This window comes from Magnolia sinica, chromosome 7 (assembly GCF_029962835.1).
Source record: "Magnolia sinica isolate HGM2019 chromosome 7, MsV1, whole genome shotgun sequence".
NCBI lineage: Eukaryota > Viridiplantae > Streptophyta > Magnoliopsida > Magnoliales > Magnoliaceae > Magnolia > Magnolia sinica.
The window spans coordinates 1,859,213-1,879,224 of record NC_080579.1 but is presented as its reverse complement, the minus strand read 5'-3'; the positions used below and the strand labels follow the sequence as shown (position 1 = coordinate 1,879,224).

The following is a 20,012-nucleotide window of genomic DNA, read 5'->3' as shown; positions in this document are numbered from 1 at the left end:
CTTGTACGCAGTTTCACTACCAATCTTAACGGTTGTTTGGTTAGGTTCATCTTATCAAAGTGTCAATGAAAGGTGGACTAGCATGATGGACAGTGGTTCGACATTTCCTTGCTATAATAAATATGATCATGCATTTCCTTGCCGTTGCGTAGATGGTTAGTGTCACATGATCAAAGTGATTTTTAGGGGGGAAGGACAGAAAGGCGGGCCACTTGAAGGAAGGTCCATCTCATGGATAGGTACTCTTCTAATATAATAGATAGTCCATTTCTTCTACATTGACTGGATGGTTAGGATCATCATATTGGAGTGATTTTCAGAGGTTGGTATCACATCATGGTCAGTCTAAGTTAATGACAGGGCAGGTTTTTTTTTTTTTTTTTTCCTTTTTGGTATAACTAATATGGACCATCCATTTTCATAGACATGATTGTCGTTTTGGATCATCTGATCAGAATGACTTTTGAGATACTGGATTCAAGGTGGCATGATGGATGGTTTGGGTAAATGATTGGATTTATTATTATTATTATTAAATTCAATTTTGACCATTAATCTTGATAACCATTTATTAGATTAATTGTTCAATGCCAAATGATTTCAATGGACATGAATCTCTCTTGAAATGTAAATTTTGATTAGGCCAACCAGATAACAAACTTAGAAAATCATGAATTTGACGTGCTTGGGGCCCACTTTTATGTAGGTGTTTTATCCATGCTGTCCACCCCTTTTGGATCAAAAGCTCAAGTGGATCGCACCACAGGAAATAGTGGTGATTGAACGGCCACCATTAAAAACTTCTCAGGGGCCTTAAAGTTTTGGATCAAGCTAATATTTGTGTTTTCCCTTCGTCTAGGTCTGGGGGACATTATCAACAGGCTCAATGGCAAATAAACATTACTGTGGCCCTGGGAAGGTTTCAACAGTGGGTGTCATTAATTATTCCCACTGTTTCCTGTGGTGTGGTCCACGTGAACCTCGGATCTGCCTCATTTTTGGGATGCTATCCTAAAATGAGCTGGCAAAACGGATGGGCAGTGTGGATATAAAGCACATACTTCAAGGTGAGCCCCACAGGGCCTAGTACAAACTAGATGGGTGGTGTTGGGGTCACCACCCAATCTTTCTACCCCGTTCTCCCTTATCCCGGAAATGTCTCTCTCGGCGACTCGACGAGACGAAGAGAAGTCGCAGGACACGCTATCCCATTTGAATCAGTCATTTCCGATCCAACCTGAGATTGAGAACCCGTTTGGATGGTTCATATGGTGCTTGATTTGCAAGAGAGCCTTCCGCTCGACATCCAAACACCCCTCACCCAGATTAGCTATCGAACAGACACTGATGTAGAGCGGGTCGCGGACAGTTTCATGGCCAAGATGGATCAGAAAAGGCCCGGTCGACGACAGAAGTGATCCGGACCATCGGACCTTAGATCGGGCGTATCTCGCAATCCGGAATGAGTTAGCTGACGTAAAATATATGATTTTGGGGTAGAACGAGTTACTTTAGCCAACCAACCCCGCTATGCCGGGTTGCGCCGCCCGGAATTGCGAAAAACCCCTTGATTGACGGTCGTTTCCCTGTTTTAATTTCGTTTTTACTATAAATAGTAAGTTTTAGTTTGATTATAACTCTTCATCCGTTGGGCTTTAGGAGTTGCGCCCAACGTGAAAAGAGCTTAGAATAATTAGGGGAACGGTTTGGTGAAGCCAAATAGGACACTTACTATTTTTGGCCGAAAACCTTGCGCACTAGTAGACATCACGACCGTCTATAAATAGTAAGTTTACTATTTATAGTAAGTCGCGGATTCTAGGAGTTTGAGTTGTAGTTTGATTATGATTTCTTTCCCATTGCTTGATACCCTTATTTAAAGGGTTGTAAACTCGATTTTAATCATTCATCAATCAATTTCGATTTTATTAGAATTTATTTCTATTTTCTGCTTTCTTTCCTCGTGGATTCGAGAAGTCTCTGTGAGGAGTCCAGAGAAGTTCCGTGGATTCGGAATAGTTATCCTCTTGAGGAAGACGGTGCTCGACCTCACGTCCTCCCCTGCGTCGCAAAACAGATGGACATAGGGATTTATCACAAACATCTTGGTGGGCCCCATCTATGGTTGAGTAACCTGCTCTCTAGACTTAAATGTCCACCGAAGTAGCGCAACGAGAAAATCAGCAAGCCATGCAAGGGCTGCAGGTTTCTATCGACCGCATAGCAGATCTCTTAGCGGAAAACCTAAGGCAACTCTGTGTTCCTGGTGGCAATCCTCCACCCCCAATTAATCGCCCTGATCGCAGGATAGTACCGACAGTGCATCTAAGGGTCATTCCTGAGGAAGGGGGCTCCAGTGAGGAGGAAATCGACGACATACTCTTCTATCACCCCAGACATGGCGGTGATCGTGTAGATCGAACGGATCGAGAATTCAAGATGAGGGTTGATATTCCTAGCTTGATGGCCAACTACACATTGAGGATTTCCTCGATTGGCTTTCTGAAGTTGAGCGATTTTTCGACTATATGGACATCCCCGAAGCGAAGAAGGTCAAGCTTGTGGCCTACAAGTTAAAAGGAGGAGCTTCTGCTTGGTGGGAACAACTGCAACTCGCGCGAACCAGGCAGACAAAAGCACCAATCCGCACTTGGCAGTAGATGAAGCAGCTACTACGTGCCCGATTCCTCCTTAGCGATTACGATCAGGTATTATTCCAACAATACCAAAATTGTCGACAGGGTAGTCGGTCGGTGAGAGAATACACAGAAGAATTTTACCGCCTGGCGGCGCGTAACAATTTGGTCGAGACTGAATTGAAGCAAGTCGCTCGATTCAACGGTAGATTGCGTATGGCTATCCAGGATCAGGTCCAAATGTAGTCCGTCTGGACGATGAATGATGCGATCAAGTTAGCTACTCAGGCAGAAGTGCAACTTGAACGTCCTAACACACGGACCTATCCTACTGCGAGGATCCCTATGGCAGGTTTGCCCCAGGGAACTACACAGCTTAAGGGAAAGGAGCCCGTAGGAGCACGCACTCAACCTCCTACGTTTAAGAACCGAGATCAGGGAAGCGGGCAAGCCAGACCCCAAAGGGGCGTATTGATTGTTGCTGGTCCAAGTAAAATCCCAAACCCCTATGCTCGGCCAAGGCCCGATAACTGCTATCGTTGTGGCCAACCAGGCCACCTATCAAATACTTGTCCCCAGCGAAAAGTGGCAAACCTCGCCATCAATGATGGTAGTGCTGATAACGCTTATGAAGATCTAGATTTTGAAGAACAGGAGCATACCACTGAGGATGAGGCAGATAATTCAGGTTAGATTCAGCAAGATCACGGCGAGTCGCTTGTCGTGAGGCGACTATTATATGCGCCAAGAAAAGAAGTGCATCCACAGCGGCATAACATCTTTCCCACTAGGTGTACGGTGAATCGAAAGGTTTGCAACTTGATCATTGATAGTGGGAGCAGCGAGAACATCGTCTCCAAGATCATGGTGGAAAAATTACAATTGAAAATGGAGCGTCATCCCTCTCTATATACAATCGGTTGGATCAAGAAAGTCAGCAAAATAAAGGAAACTGAACGGTGCACCATATCCTTTTCAATTGGCAAACATTATAAGGATGAAGTAGTATGCAATGTGGTTGATATGGAAGCATGTCACATACTACTCGGTCGGCCCTAGCAATCTGACCATGACGCTACTCATAAAGGGCGAGATAATATATATATCTTCGTCAAGGACGGCCGAAAGACCATATTGGCCCCTATGGATCCAGAGGGACCACCTGAAACTTCTAAAGTGGAGGGTCGTTTTCTCTTAACCATACGGGACTTCGTGGACGAATCAAAGGAAACAGGACAGACTTATGCATTAATTGTAAAAGGGGAAGAACTCGAGCCTACCAACATCCCTGAAATACTAAGGCCCCTGCTACATGAATTCAAAGAAATCTGGCCCGATGACCTTCCCGATGGGTTACCCCCCATGCGAGATATCCAACACCATATCGACTTTGTCCCTGGGTCCAATTTACCGAATCGTCCCCATTATCGAATGAGTCCGAATGAGTGCGAGATTCTGCAGGGACAAGTAGAGGAGTTGATCCGTAAGGGTCTTATTCGGAAGAGCATGAGTCCATGTGCTGTACCAGCTCTATTAACTCCAAAGAAAGATGGGAGTTGGCGCATGTGTGTTGACAGCCGAGCCATCAACAAAATCACCATAAAATACAGGTTTCCTATACCACGGTTGGACGATATACTAGACATGCTAGAGGGTGCAAAAATATTCTCTAAATTGGACCTAAGGAGCGGCTACCATCAGATTCGAATACGGTCGGGTGATGAGTGGAAAACAGCCTTTAAAACGAAGGAAGGATTATACGAATGGATGGTCATGCCCTTCGGGCTTTCGAATGCGCCTAGCACATTTATGAGATTGATGAACCAAGTTCTGAAACCTTTCATTGGACGGTTCGTTGTGGTTTACTTCGATGATATTTTGATATACAGTCAAGACCAAACCACCCATATGGAACACCTCAAGAAGGTCCTTCAAGTGCTCACTAAAAATAAACTGTATCTCAATTTAAGAAAGTGCAGCTTCATGACTGATAGCCTATTGTTTCTGGGTTTTGTCGTCACATCCACGGGCATTCGGGTGGATGAGGAAAAGGTGAAGGCAATCAGAGAATGGCCGGTTCCTACAAATATTCACGAAGTGCGAAGTTTTCATGGACTGGCAACATTCTATCGTCGGTTCGTGAAAAATTTCAGTACCATTGTGTCACCAATCACAGATTGCATGAAAAAAGGGCAGTTTCAGTGGACTGACGAAGCCGACAGGAGCTTTGCCGAAATCAAGCGCAGATTATCCACGACCCCAGTTCTTGTACTTCCCAACTTCGACAAACTATTTGAAGTCGAATGTGATGCCTCATATGTCGGAATTGGAGGAGTTTTGTCTCAAGAAGGTAGGCCGGTAGCTTTCTATAGTGAGAAACTTAGTGATGCACATAAGAAGTGGTCTACATATGAGATCGAGTTATACGCGGTGGTCCAGGCACTGCGGCACTGGCGACATTATTTGATTCAAAGGGAATTCATACTTTACACGAACCATCAAGCTCTCAAATTCATTAATAGTCAAGCTAACATTAACCGTGTGCATGCTAGGTGGATCTCGTTTTTGCAGGAATTCACGTTCGTACTAAAACATAAGTCAGGGCAACAGAACAAGGTAGCTGATGCACTGAGTCGCCGCGCAACTTTGTTAGTCACCATGAGCAATGAGGTTGTCGGGTTTGAGCGCCTCAAAGACATATATGCCGATGACGACGACTTCAAGGACGCATGGGTTAGATGCCAAGAAGGTCACCCCGGTGACTTACATGTACAAGACGAGTTCCTTTTCAAGGGAAATCGATTGTGCATCCCAAACAGTTCGCTAAGGGAACAGATAATCCAAGAGCTACATGGAGGTGGCCTCAGTGGACACCTTGGGCGAGACAAGACGCGAGCTCTTGTGGAAGAACGGTACTACTGGCCGTAATTGGTACATGATGTGGGAAAGGCAGTCCAACGTTGTTATATTTGTTAGACCTTTAAGGGGCAATCTCATAATACAGGCCTTTACACTCCGTTACCCGTGCCTGACGGCCCTTGGGAGGATTTATCTATGGACTTCGTGCTTGGTCTCCCACGAACACAACGCGGCATGGATTCGGTGTTCGTGGTAGTAGATCGTTTCTCCAAGATGGCGCACTTTATTCCATGCAAGAAGACTCTCGATGCAATACACGTGGCGAATCTATTCTTCAGAGAAATTGTGCGGCTACATGGGGTTCCCAAGACTATTACTTCTGACCGTGACACGAAGTTCATAAGCCACTTTTGGCGGACTTTGTGGACTCGATTCGATACACGACTTGATTCGGCGCGCTACCACCTGGTACGAGGTTGTGAATCGCATGTTGGGAAACCTCCTTCGATGTATTTCGGGAGAAAAACCGAAGCAGTGGGATTTGGCTTTGTCTCAGCGGAGTTTGCATTCAAAAACATGGTGAACCGCTCGGCAGGGAGACTCCGTTCCAAGTTATTTATGGACGAGTCCCTCGCCACACACTAGACTTGGTCCCTCTGCCCAAGCTCCCAGGCATGAGCATTGCAGCGGAACATATGGCTGACAAGATCATGGGCATTCATGCAGAAGTACAATCCAAGTTACATGCCTCGAACGAAAAATACAAGGAGCAAGCCGACAAGCATCGGCGACAAAAAGTGTTCGAGGTGGGTGACCAAGTAATGGTCCATCTGCGCAAAGAGCGATTTCCGAGCGGAACGTACAACAAGTTGAAGAATAAAAAGATTGGACCGGTACCAATCATCCGAAAGATCAATGACAACGCTTATGTTGTTGATCTTCCAAATGACATGGCGATCTCACGGACTTTCAACGTCGCGGACTTGTTCGAGTATCATGAACCAGCGCATGATGAGAACTCGAGGACGAGTTCTTTTGAAGTGGAGGGGACTGATGTAGAGCGGGTCGTGGACAGTTTCATGGCCAAGATGGATCAGAAAAGGCCCGGTCGACGACAGAAGTGATCCGGACCATCGGACCTTAGATCGGGCGTATCTCGCAATCCGGAATGAGTTAGCTGACGTAAAATATATGATTTTGGGGTAGAACGAGCTACTTTAGCCAACCAACCCGCTACGCCGGGTTGCGCCGCCCGGAATTGCGAAAAACCCCTTGATTGACGGTCGTTTCCCTGTTTTAATTTCGTTTTTACTATAAATAGTAAGTTTTAGTTTGATTATAACTCTTCATCCGTTGGGCTTTAGGAGTTGCGCCCAACGTGAAAAGAGCTTAGAATAATTAGGGGAACGGTTTGGTGAAGCCAAATAGGACACTTACTATTTTTGGCCGAAAACCTTGCGCACTAGTAGACATAACGACCATCTATAAATAGTAAGTTTACTATTTATAGTAAGTCGCGGATTCTAGGAGTTTGAGTTGTAGTTTGATTATGATTTCTTTCCCATTGCTTGATACCCTTATTTAAAGGGTTGTGAACTCGATTTTAATCATTCATCAATCAATTTCGATTTTATTAGAATTTATTTCTATTTTCTGCTTTCTTTCCTCGTGGATTCGAGAAGTCTGTGAGGAGTCCAGAGAAAAGTTATGTGGATTCGGAATAGTTATCTTCTTGAGGAAGACGGTGCTCGACCTCACGTCCTCCCCTGCGTCGATATCAGTATCGAAGCGAGGTTTCTCCTCGGATTGATGGCTTCTAACGACAGTCGGGCAACAATCCCATGAGTGGTGCTCGGGAAATTTACCTTTAACGGCGGCGGCTTTCGAAGTAGCGCGGCGAGAGAATCGGCAAGCCATGCAGGCTGCAGGCTTCCATCGACCGCATAGCGGATCTCTTGGCGGAAAACCTAAGGCAACTCAGTGTTCTGGTGTCAATCCTCCACCCCCAATTAATCGCCATGATCGCAGGATAGTACCGACAGTGCATCCGAGGGTCATTCCTGAGGAAGGGGGCTCCAGTGAGGAGGAAATCGACGACATACTCTTCCAACACCCCAGACATGGCGGTGATCGAGTAGATCGAGCGGATCGAGAATTGAAGATGAGGGTTGATATTCCTAGCTTGATGGCCAATTACACATTGAGGATTTCCTCGATTGGCTTTATGAAGTGAGCGATTTTTTGACTATATGAACATCCCCGAAGTAAAGAAGGTCAAGCTTGTGGCCTACAAGTTGAAAGGAAGAGCTTGACTCGGTGGGAACAAGCTATGACTCGCGCGAACCAGGCGACGAAAGCATCAATCCGCACTTGGCAGCGGATACTTCTACGATCACGATTCCTCCTTAGCGATTATGATCAAGTATTATTCCAATAATACCAAAATTTTCGACAGGGTAGTCGGTCGGTGAGAGAATACGCAGAAGAATTTTATCGCCTGGCGGCGCGTAACGATTTGGTCGAGACTGAATCGTAGTAAGTCGCCCTATTCAACGGTGGATTGCGTATGGCTATCCAGGATCGAATTCAGATGCAGTCCGTCTGGACGATGAATGGTGCGATCAAGTTGGCTACTCGGGTAGAAGTGCAACTTGAACGTCCTAACACACGGACCTATCCTCCTGTAAGGATCCATGTGGCAGGTCTACCCCAGGGAACTGCACAGCCCAAGGGGAAGGAGCCCGTAAGAGCACGCACTCAACCTCTACGTCTGAGAACCAAGATCAGGGAAGAGGGCAAGCTAGACCCCAAAAGGGCGTATCGACTGCTGCTGGTCTAAGTAAAATTTCGAACCCCTATGCTCGGCCAAGGCCCGATAACTGCTATCATTGTGGCCAACCGGGCCACCTATCAAATACTTGTCCCCAGCAGAAAGTGGCAAACCTCGCCATTAATGATGATAGTACTGATAACGCTTATAAAGATCCAGAATATTGAAGAACGAGAGCATACCACCAAGTACGAGACAGATGATTCAGGTTGGTTCAGTAAGATCACGGCGAGTCGCTTGTCGTGAGGCGACTATTATATGCGCCAAGAAAAGAAGTGCATCCACAGCGGCATAACATCTTCCGCACTAGGTGTACGGTGAATCGAAAGGTTTGCGACGTGATCATTGATAGTGGGAGTAGCGAGAACATCGTTTCCAAGGTCATGGTGGAAAAATTACAATTAAAAACGGAGCGTCATCCCTCTCCATATACAATCGGTTGGATCAAGAAGGTCAGCGAAACAAAGGTAACTGAACGGTGCACCATATCCTTTTCAATTGGCAAACATTATAAGGATGAAGTAGTATGCGATGTGGCCGACATGGAAGCATGTCACATACTACTCGGTCGGCCCTGGCAATCTGACCGTGATGCCACTCATAAAGGGCGAGATAATATATATATCTTCGTCAAGGACGGCCGAAAGACCATATTGGCCCCTATGGATCCAGAGGGACCACCTGAAACTTCTAAAGTGGATGGCCGTTTTCTCTTAACCATACGGGACTTCGTGGACGAATCAAAGGAAACAGGACAGACTTATGCATTAATTGTAAAAGGGGAAGAACTCGAGCCTACCAACATCCCTGAAATACTAAGGCCCCTGCTACATGAATTCAAAGAAATCTGGCCCGATGACCTTCCCGATGGGTTACCCCCCATGCGGGATATCCAACACCATATCGACTTTGTCCCTGGGTCCAATTTACCGAATCGTCCCCATTATCGAATGAGTCCGAATGAGTGCGAGATTCTGCAGGGACAAGTAGAGGAGTTGATCCGTAAGGGTCTTATTCGGGAGAGCATGAGTCCATGTGTCGTTGTACCGGCTCTATTAACTCCAAAGAAAGATGGGAGTTGGCGCATGTGTGTTGACAGTAGAGCCATCAACAAAATCACCATAAAATACGAGTTTCCTATACCACGGTTGGACGATATCTTTGGACATGCTAGAGGGTGCAAAAATATTCTCTAAATTGGACTTAAGGAGCTACCATCAGGTTCGAATACGGTCGGGTGATGAGTGGAAAACTGAACCTTTAAAACGAAGGAAGGATTATACGAATGGATGGTCATGCCCTTCGGGCTTTCGAATGTGCCTAGCACATTTATGAGATTGATGAACCAAGTTACGAAACCTTTCATTGGGCGGTTCGTTGTGGTTTACTTCGATGATATTTTGATATACGATAAGACGAAACCACCCATATGGAACACCTCGAAAAGGTCCTTCAAGTGCACTAAAAATAAACTGTATCTCAATTTAAGAAAGTGCAGCTTCATGACTGTAGCCTATTGTTCTTAGGTTTTGTCGTCACATCCACGGGCATTCGGGTGAATGAGGAAAAGGTGAAGGCAATCGGAGATGGCCGGTTCCTACAAATATTTACGAAGTGTGAAGTTTTCATGGGTGACAACATTCTATCGTCGGTTCGTGAAAAATTTAATACCATTGTGTCACCAATCACAGTTTGCATGAAGAAAGGGCAGATCGATGAGGCTGACAAGAGCTTTGTTGAAATCAAGCGCAGATTATCCACGACCCCGGTTCTTGTACTTCCCAACTTCGACAAACTATTTGAAGTCGAATGTGATGCCTCATATGTCGGAATTGGAGGAGTTTTGTCTCAAGAAGGTAGGCCGGTAGCCTTCTACAGCGAGAAACTTAGCGATGCACGTAAGAAGTGGTCTACATATGAGATCGAGTTATACGCGGTGGTCCAGGCACTGCGGCACTGGCGACATTATTTGATTCAAAGGGAATTCATACTTTACACGGACCATCAAGCTCTCAAATTCATTAATAGTCAAGCTAACATTAACCGTGTGCATGCTAGGTGGATCTCGTTTTTGCAGGAATTCACGTTCGTACTAAAACATAAGTCAGGGCAACAGAACAAGGTAGCTGATGCACTGAGTCGCCGCGCAACTTTGTTAGTCACCATGAGCAATGAGGTTGTCGGGTTCGAGCGCCTCAAAGACATATATGCCGATGACGACGACTTAAGGACGCATGGGTTAGATGCAAGAAGGTCACCCGGTGACTTACATGTGCAAGACGGGTTCCTTTTCAAGGAAATCGATTGTGCATCCCAAACAATTCGCTAAGGGAGCAGATAATCCAAGAGCTACATGGAGGTGGCCTCGGTGGACACCTTGGCGAGACAAGACGCGAGCTCTTGTGGAAGAACGATATTACTGGCCGCAACTGGTACGTGATGTGGGAAAAGCAGTCCAATGTTGTTTATTTGTCAGACCTCTAAGGGGCAATCTCATAATACAGGCCTTTACACTCCGTTACCCGTGCCTGACGGCCCTTGGGAGGATTTATCTATGGACTTCGTGCTTGGTCTCCCACAAACAGAACGCGGCATGGATTCGGTGTTCGTGGTAGTAGATCGTTTCTCCAAGATGGCGCACTTTATTTCATGCAAGAAGACTCTCGATGCAACACATGTGGCGAGCCTATTCTTTAGAGAAATTGTGCGGCTACACGGGGTTCCCAAGACTATTACTTCTGATCGTGACACGAAGTTCATAAGCCACTTTTGGCAGACTTTGTGGACTCGATTTGATATACGACTTGATTCGGCGGCGCTACCACCTGGTAGCGTGGCCCGAGGTTGTGAATCGCACGTTGGGAAACCTCCTTCGATGTATTTCAGAAGAAAAACCGAAGCAGTGAGATTTGACTTTGTCTCAAGCGGAGTTTGCATTCAACAACATGGTGAACCGCTCGACAGGGAAATCCCCGTTCCAAGTTATTTATGGACGAGTCCCTCGCCACACACTAGACTTGGTCCCTCTGCCTAAGCTCCCAGGCATGAGCATTGCAGCGGAACATATGGCTGACAAGATCATGGGCATTCATGCAGAAGTACAATCCAAGTTACATGCCTCGAACAAAAAATACAAGGAGCAAGCCGACAAGCATGAGCGACAAAAAGTGTTCGAGGTGGGTGACCAAGTAATGGTCCATCTGCATAAAGAACGATTTCCGACCGGAACGTACAACAAGTTGAAGAATAAAAAGATTGGACCGGTACCAATCATCCGAAAGATCAATGACAACGCTTATGTTGTTGATCTTCCAGATGACATGGCGATCTCACGGACTTTCAACGTCGCGGACTTGTTCGAGTATCATGAACCAGCGCATGATGAGAACTCGAGGACGAGTTCTTTTGAAGTGGAGGGGACTGATGTAGAGCGGGTCGCGGACAGTTTCATGGCCAAGATGGATCAGAAAAGGCCCGGTCGACGACAGAAGTGATCCGGACCATCGGACCTTAGATCGGGCGTATCTCGCAATCCGGAATGAGTTAGCTGACGTAAAATATATGATTTTGGGGTAGAACGAGCTACTTTAGCCAACCAACCCCGCTATGCCGGGTTGCGCCGCCCGGAATTGCGAAAAACCCCTTGATTGACGGTCGTTTCCCTGTTTTAATTTCGTTTTTACTATAAATAGTAAGTTTTAGTTTGATTATAACTCTTCATCCGTTGGGCTTTAGGAGTTGCGCCCAACGTGAAAAGAGCTTAGAATAATTAGGGGAACGGTTTGGTGAAGCCAAATAGGACACTTACTATTTTTGGCCGAAAACCTTGCGCACTAGTAGACATCACGACCGTCTATAAATAGTAAGTTTACTATTTATAGTAAGTCGCGGATTCTAGGAGTTTGAGTTGTAGTTTGATTATGATTTCTTTCCCATTGCTTGATACCCTTATTTAAAGGGTTGTGAACTCGATTTTAATCATTCATCAATCAATTTCGATTTTATTAGAATTTATTTCTATTTTCTGCTTTCTTTCCTCGTGGATTCGAGAAGTCTTTGTGAGGAGTCCAGAGAAGTTCCGTGGATTCGGAATAGTTATCCTCTTGAGGAAGACGGTGCTCGACCTCACGTCCTCCCCTGCGTCAGACACCCACTACAACCACCCAAAAATTGAACGGACAAGATAATCCTAAGTCGTATTTCAACTGTGCCTGCGAATTTGTACCAGCCAATATTCTACTTTTAGCCGTCCATTTGACAGCTATTAATTGGATGGGTAGGATTGCTTGACCATTAATATTTTAGAAATAAGCTCCATTTGTAATGGAACCCACGATCTGCACGGTGGATAGCTGTCTAATCACTGCCACATGCGAGGATGATGATCCTCGCCATTTTTTAAACGGTGTTGAACTGACACATGATTGTAACCGAGCTGGATCCATCGTGGACATCCTGGTGGCAGCACGTGGAGGCTGCTGATTGGGTAAGAGGGCTGCGTCAGACGTACGCGGATTTTGTTGAGAGTAACGCACCCGCTATAGCGTGGTGTGTAAACTATGTGGGACCCATCCTAATCCACGCCGTTCATCCATTTTTTCAGCTCATTTTAGGCATGAGTCCGAAATTGAAGCATGTCTGAAGCTAAAGTGGACCATACCTCATGAAACAATGGGAATTGAACGCTTACCGTTGAAAATTCTCGGTGGCCAAGCTGATATTTGTTTTTCTCCTCCATCCATGTTCATGTGACCTTACGAACAGTTTGGATGGCAAATAAACATCACTTTGGGCCCTAGGAAGTTTTCAACGGTAGGCATGATTATTCCCGCTTTTTTCTTTAGTGTGGTCCACTTGAAATTTGGATAAGCTTGAATTTTGGTATGATTTCCTAAGATGAGCTGAAAAATCAGATGTACGGCGTGGATAATGACACATAAGTCACAGTGTGCCCACTATAGCGTGGTGAGTTACTCACTACACACGCGTCCGCGTCACAGATGGGGCGAACTGTGTCAGAGCATGCAGTGAAAAACAAATTCCGTTAAAAAAAGCAGCGGCGGTACGATCGAGTTCGTAATCGATCCAAGAAGTCAAAACCGTCGGTGCTTGAAAAGCTCCATGTTCCACCTTTATATGTCTTATCCATGCCGTCCATTCATTTCAAAAGATCATTTTAAGTCATGGAAAAAACAATGAGATGGATCCAAATCTCAAGTACACCACACCACATGAAAAAAATGAAGATAATGGCGCACACTGTTTAAAACTTCTTGAAGGAAATTGAAGTCTTGGATCAAACTGAATTTTGTTTTTTCCCTTCTTCCATGTTTACTTGGCTTTATGAACAGGTTAGATGGGAAATAAAAATTGGGGTGGGCACTAAGTTGGTTTCAACGGTAGGAATTATTATCCCCACTGCTTCCTTTTCTGCGGTCCACTTGAGCTCTGGATCTTATTCAATTTTGGGCCCATGTACTAAAATGATATGGAAAAGTGGATGGACGGCTTGGATATAACACATACATCATTGTAGGACCCACAGTTCTTTTTCCAGCACTGTCGTCGGTACTGAACTCACTACCGAATCCCAGTCAAAAATGGAGCGGGACTTGGCTGGGATCCGGAACCAGCTATGTGGATGGTACTCTGACCGTGGGGCCCACGTAGTTGTATTATTTTCATATCTACGCCGTCCATCGGTCTTGCGAACTAATATTTTGCAATGATCCCAAAAATGAAGGAGATCCAAGACTTAAGTAGACCACACTACAGGAAACAGTGGTCATTGAACGCTCACCATTAAAAAAATCTTACATCCCAGTGTACTGTTTATTTTCCATCCAACCTGTTAATTAGGTCACGCATATGTGGATGAATGGAGAAAAAAATATCACTTTGATCCAAAACTTTTGTGGCCCTCGAAATTCTTTTAGTAATCATTAAACACTGTTTCTTATGGTGTGGTCCACCTGAAAATTTTATCTACTTCAATTTTGGAATCATGTCATAAAATGAGTTTTTAAAATATATGGACGGCTTAGATACAAAAATCATACGTAGAGATGAGTTGGTGAAACGGATGGACGGCGTAGATATACAACTCATACATCGAGATGGGCCCATGGTCAAGGTACCACGCACATGGCTGATTCCGGGATCCCAGCCTCGCATCCCTAAAAAATCCAGCCCATCTCCCTCGGTCTCTCTCTCTCTCTCTCTCAGATCTCTCTCTCTCTCTCTCTCTCTCTCTCTCTCTCTCATTGGCCAGACATGTCGTGGCTGTGATCTACCGCAACCAAGCGGCCTTACGACGGCATTGTAACGGTGCTCCGACCACACCTCATCGGCGTACAAATCCAACGGATTAGGGTTTCCACTTCTGGAAGGTGATATTCTTTTGATCTTCCCAGCTTTAATATATTCATGATTGTTTGATAGGGTTTTCTTCTGCTTTGTAATTTCTTTTTTAGAGAGAGTAGAAATCTCAGCAATGAGAAGAGATCTACCGTTGAAGGAAATTGTACGGATACTTCTCCTTCTTCTTCATCCAGATCCAAAAACTCTCAACTCCTGGAATGTCGATGAACAGCTTTGAATTCTTCGTGAATCAGTTTCAGTTCCGCTTTTTTGTGCATTTTCTGTGGCTGTTTCAGCTCGATTCTTCGAAAACCCACATTTCACGGATCTGGAATTTTTATTTATTATTATTATTATTATTATTATTATTATTATTTTTGCCCCAGCTTTTCTTTTGATTTCGTTGTGGAAACCTGGATTTTGAAGATTTGCGCATTTTTCTGAATTTGATTTTAGATTTCGATAATCTGGAACCCTAGTTTTCTGTACTTTTTTCAGCTGATTTTTTTACCCAACCCTTGTATTTCAACATCTGGAAATCCTGATTCCTTTAAGTTGATCTGTTTGAAGTCTGACTTTTGGATCTAAAATGTAAGTTTTTACTTCCTTTTTCAGCATTTCCTTTGGCTTCTGTGTGAAACTTCCTGGATTTCAAGAACTAGATATACTCTTTACTTTTGTGCTTGATTATCTTACAAAAAAACTGGAAATTCAAGTTCTCGAAATTTCAATTACTTCTGAGTGGATTTCTATCCAAAACCCCAATTTGTTGCGCCTTAATCCTGAATTTCAAGTTCCCTTTTAGTAAAATTGCTTAAGATTACTGCATTTTGCTCCAGCCATTTCAGGAGAGTTTTTTTTTTTTTCCCGGTGATTTTGGAATTTCAGCTCATAATAGAATGTGGAGTCCAGCATAACAACTCCCAGGCGGGGCCTGGTTCCCACGTCAGATGGCACATGTATCATGGATCTGGGTCATCTGATGTGTAGTACACATTGTGAACTTGAACCAAAAATCAGGATGGTGTACACTCATCAAGTTAGCCACACATGTTCTACCGTCCATTTTTCTCACACAAGTGGCCTGCCTGATCTGTGGACCGACCAACATTAATTTTAGTTCATGGCATGCTCCCCGTGTATCCCACGTGGTGAATGGCCTGGATCTTTGAAAGGTGTGCTGTCTGACAGTTATCCAATGGTAATTTCCACCCCCTCAAATCATGGCTTTTTCATTGAGTCACAACCCTGAACATAAATGGCAAAATGAGGCTCTTTCATCTTTATTGGAAAGGGGTTTCTTTTGCATCCAAACAAGCATCTCTCATGATTTTTGGTAATTCTATTAAGATTATAAATTCCAAAGATTGCATAATATTTTCTTCATGCCTTGAGCCAAACATAGCCTTAGTTTCTCATCTTCTTGATGAGTTCTAGATCTGAAGCTGCAGTTCACTTCATCTTCATGCATTTCTTGTTGCCTCAATAAACTTATGTATGTTTAGTTCTGGATTGTTGTGGATCATTCTGCAATTATCTCCTTCAAGTCTTTCAAAAGATTTTTTTTTTTTTTTAATTTTTATTTTTTAAAAAACTACTTTAAATCTCCACTGTATAACGCAAGTAGCCAGGAAAAACTTGCCAAAATTAGTTTAGATGTGTAAAAGCTAGAATTGTTTGAGGATATGGAAAGGGGTTTTTGCTAACTAAAGGGCAGTAAGCAGTAGCTCAGCCTTTCACAATGTGCATGTTGAGATTTTACCAGCTACCGTTAAGACGAGGATGGCAGAGATTTTACCCTCGCACTTAAACCTACTCGGGGCATAAATACATGACAACTTATTACTTTTATCTACATCTGGACTGTAGCACTTAGATTGAGGCCAGTTTGCGATGATCCACACTGTTTTATGTGATGGACGATGTAGTGTGTGGTTGGTACCTAGATAGTCATAAGATTGGAAGATCCTGTGGATGGCCCACAAAAGAACAATTAAAGCAAATGGTCCACATTCAAAGGTAAATATTTAAATGATAACCCAGCAATCCCAAGAGAGTTCCAGAACATAGATCACAATTTAAACATACCAATTAAATGCTAAAACCATGCTAGAATGAGAGGACCTTCAATTTGCAGGATCTCAGGTTATATGCCCTCCAAATACACAAAATCCCTTACATGTTTCATTAAAATTTAAAAGAAAAATTGCAATAGTTCATTGCCCCCATACGTATGATTGACAGTTAATTTTGAAACTAACCCCAATTAAATTGGTGGTCTCTGAGTATGGACCATTGGGAAAGATAGAAGGCCTTCTAAATTCCTCACGAACAATTTATTCTCAACTAGCCCGATGTCAGCTCATTGCTGATCTCATAATTACATCAGCCTTCCATTTAAGCCTCCAAACCCAACGTAAGCACTTACTTTTGTTGTTGTTATCCATGGGCTGATTGTTGGGTCCTTGAAATCTACATCAATTCATAATCTTTAGAAAAAAGTATAAAAATAAAAATAAAAATCATTATTGTATAAATTTGAAGTATTAAATATTACTGAACTTTATAGGAAAAAATTTACTGAGTTACTTGGCTTGATAGTCTTTATAGTTGATTCGAGCTTTTGAGTTTAAAACCTTGGTTTGTACCTGTAAAGGTTTAAAAACAGATGCTTTGCTGCTCCTGCAGCCAAATTTGTTGTTCCCTCCATGCTTCATGCAATGGTAGATTCATTCACCATCCACCATGTTGCATCCTTCCGAAAACAGAGGGTCCACCATGTGGCAAGGTAAACAGCAACCGGGACTGTAAACCTATTGGATTCTAACATGAATGTTGGATGACCCATGGTTGGAAAATCAAAATGGATGTTCCTAAATGGTCATGGGTGGCCTTCAAATGGACATTAAAACGAAGAAGGCATTAACTGTTGGGACGCGAGGGTGGTAGGATGAGGGGAAGATTTGGTTAAGATTGCCCTTAGTTGGGACTTGGGATGAACTTTGAACCATAGATCATCTAAGGCAGATCCCAATAGGTGGATGGTTCTGATAGACTATTTACCCCTCCTTGTGGATAATGCAAGGTGGCTCTAATGCTCTATCATAGTATCATGTTATGATAGAGAGCACTGTTATATTATTTCCCATTGAAAAAAAAAAAAAAAACTGATTTCTCATTTCTTTCGTGTTATTAGTTCTCTTTAGTGTTTAAAGTTTGATCGTGGTTTCCTCTTCTTTGCCACTAGACTTTTCAGTGGAGTTAAAAAGTTTCTGTTCCAAAGATGTTGGGCCGCTCGTCGCTTTACAGATCCAGAAGCTTCCGGCCAGAGAACCTTGGGCAAAACGCCCTTGCCATGATTGGGAACCTCTGTTTCACGCTCTTCGTTCTAGGGGTCTTGATTTTCACCATCATCGCTGCAACTTACCAGCCCGAAGATCCTCTTTTCCACTCGTCAACCAAAATCACTACCTTCCTCACTTCCAAATCAAATGCCACATTCAAGTCTGATGAATCTGTCCTCAAGACAGGTGAGGATTTCATGGCCTCAAACCTGTCTACATTTGCTGAATCCATCATAAAAGTCACCGACGTTACCCCCGTTGTCACCAATCCTGATTGTGATGCTGAGATGGGTAGCCCAATTGACTGTACAAACCCGGATATCTTCCAGTTGATGATGAGGGCTGCCATAGAGCATTTTAAGGACATCCATTTCTATCGATTTGGGAAATCTGTTCATGGATCAAATGATAGCAGCTGCGACATGGCATGGCGGTTTAGACCTAAGGAAGGGAAAACTGCATCGTTTTACAAGGACTATCGTAGGTTTGTCATTACTAGATCCGAGAACTGCACTTATACTGTTGTTGGTATTGGGGATTACCATACAGGTGTGAATGCAAGGAAAAGGAAAAAGAATCAAAAGCCAGGATTTGAGAAGCAGCCCGTGCCTCAAGCTAATTTGCCTGTGGTTGGTGAAGCAGTAAATGATACCCTTCCGGTGATTGCTTCCGAGGGTGCATTTAGTAAAGGACGGTACTTGATCTACACAGGCAGCGGGGATAGATGCAAGAGCATGAATCATTACCTGTGGAGTTTCTTGTGTGCTTTGGGCGAAGCTCAGTATCTGAACCGGACCTTGGTTATGGATTTAAAGATCTGTTTATCTTCGATGTACACTTCTTCAAATCAGGACGAGGAAGGGAAGGATTTTCGGTTCTACTTTGATTTTGAGCATTTGAGAGAATCTGCATCAGTTTTGGACCAGAGCCAGTTTTGGTTAGATTGGACTAAGTGGCAGAAGAAAGACAGTTTGGGTCTTTATCTTGTGGAGGATTTCAGGATCACCCCGATGAAGCTAGTTGATGTGAAGGATGCATTGATTATGAGGAAATTTGGGGCTGTGGAGCCGGATAATTATGGGTATAGGGTTTGTGAAGGGGAGACAGAATCCGTCATCCAAAGGCCATGGCACATGATCTGGAAATCCAGACGGTTGATGGACATAGTGTCTGCAATTGCCGCAAGGATGAATTGGGACTTTGACTCTGTTCACGTTGTGAGGGGGGAGAAGGCGAAGAACACTGAGCTCTGGCCTAATCTGGCAGCGGATACTTCGCCAGATGCTCTCCTTTCTACCCTGCGTGAGAAGATTGATGATGGGAGGAACCTCTATATTGCGACCAATGAGCCTGACACGTCCCTCTTTGACCCTTTGAAGGATAAGTACACGACCCACTTCCTCAAGGACTTTAGCGATCTTTGGGACGAGAACAGCGAATGGTATGCAGAGACAAAGCAGCTCAACAGTGGGATCCCAGTGGAGTTTGACGGCTACATGACGGTGGAGGTCGACACCGAAGTGTTCTTACGGGGAAAGAAGCAGATTGAGACTTTCAACGATCTCACACGCGACTGCAAGGACGGGATAAACACCTGCCACCCGTCCTCTTGAGCCATGCGTATGATAGTCATGCATTCTGCATGCTTTCAGCTGAGGTTTGAAGTTCTGTCATTGTTCTATTTTCAAACACCATGTGTACCGTAGATCTCTTAGCATGATAGTGCTTTGCAACTTGTAGTTCTTCTTGGATGTGGATGTACTTGTAGGGAATTCTATTGTTGCATTTCAGTCAGAATCTGAATGAGCTTTTTCTGTAGTAGTTAATCCTGTCAGGATTCTATCACATGCAAGTACTTGCTTGTAGGAAGTCTGTTGTCTTATCTCAGTTAGAATCAGGATGAGCTTTTTCTGTACCAGTTAAAAGTCCTGTTAGGATTTTATTACAAGCCATAAAGGTGCATTCTTCTTGTGTTTTCAACTA

The 20,012-nt window shown here is 44.0% G+C and overlaps 1 protein-coding gene across 1 annotated transcript; it reads left to right on the top strand.

Annotated features, from left to right (window-relative positions):
* Positions 1 to 14,546: 14,546 nt before the first annotated feature.
* Positions 14,547 to 20,009, top strand: LOC131250803 (uncharacterized). The gene is made up of 2 exons (XM_058251126.1): positions 14,547 to 14,714; positions 17,942 to 20,009. The coding sequence occupies exon 2, from the start codon at positions 17,969 to 17,971 to the stop codon at positions 19,640 to 19,642; it is 1,674 nt and encodes a 557-aa protein (XP_058107109.1). The 5' UTR covers positions 14,547 to 14,714; positions 17,942 to 17,968; the 3' UTR covers positions 19,643 to 20,009.
* Positions 20,010 to 20,012: the final 3 nt, after the last annotated feature.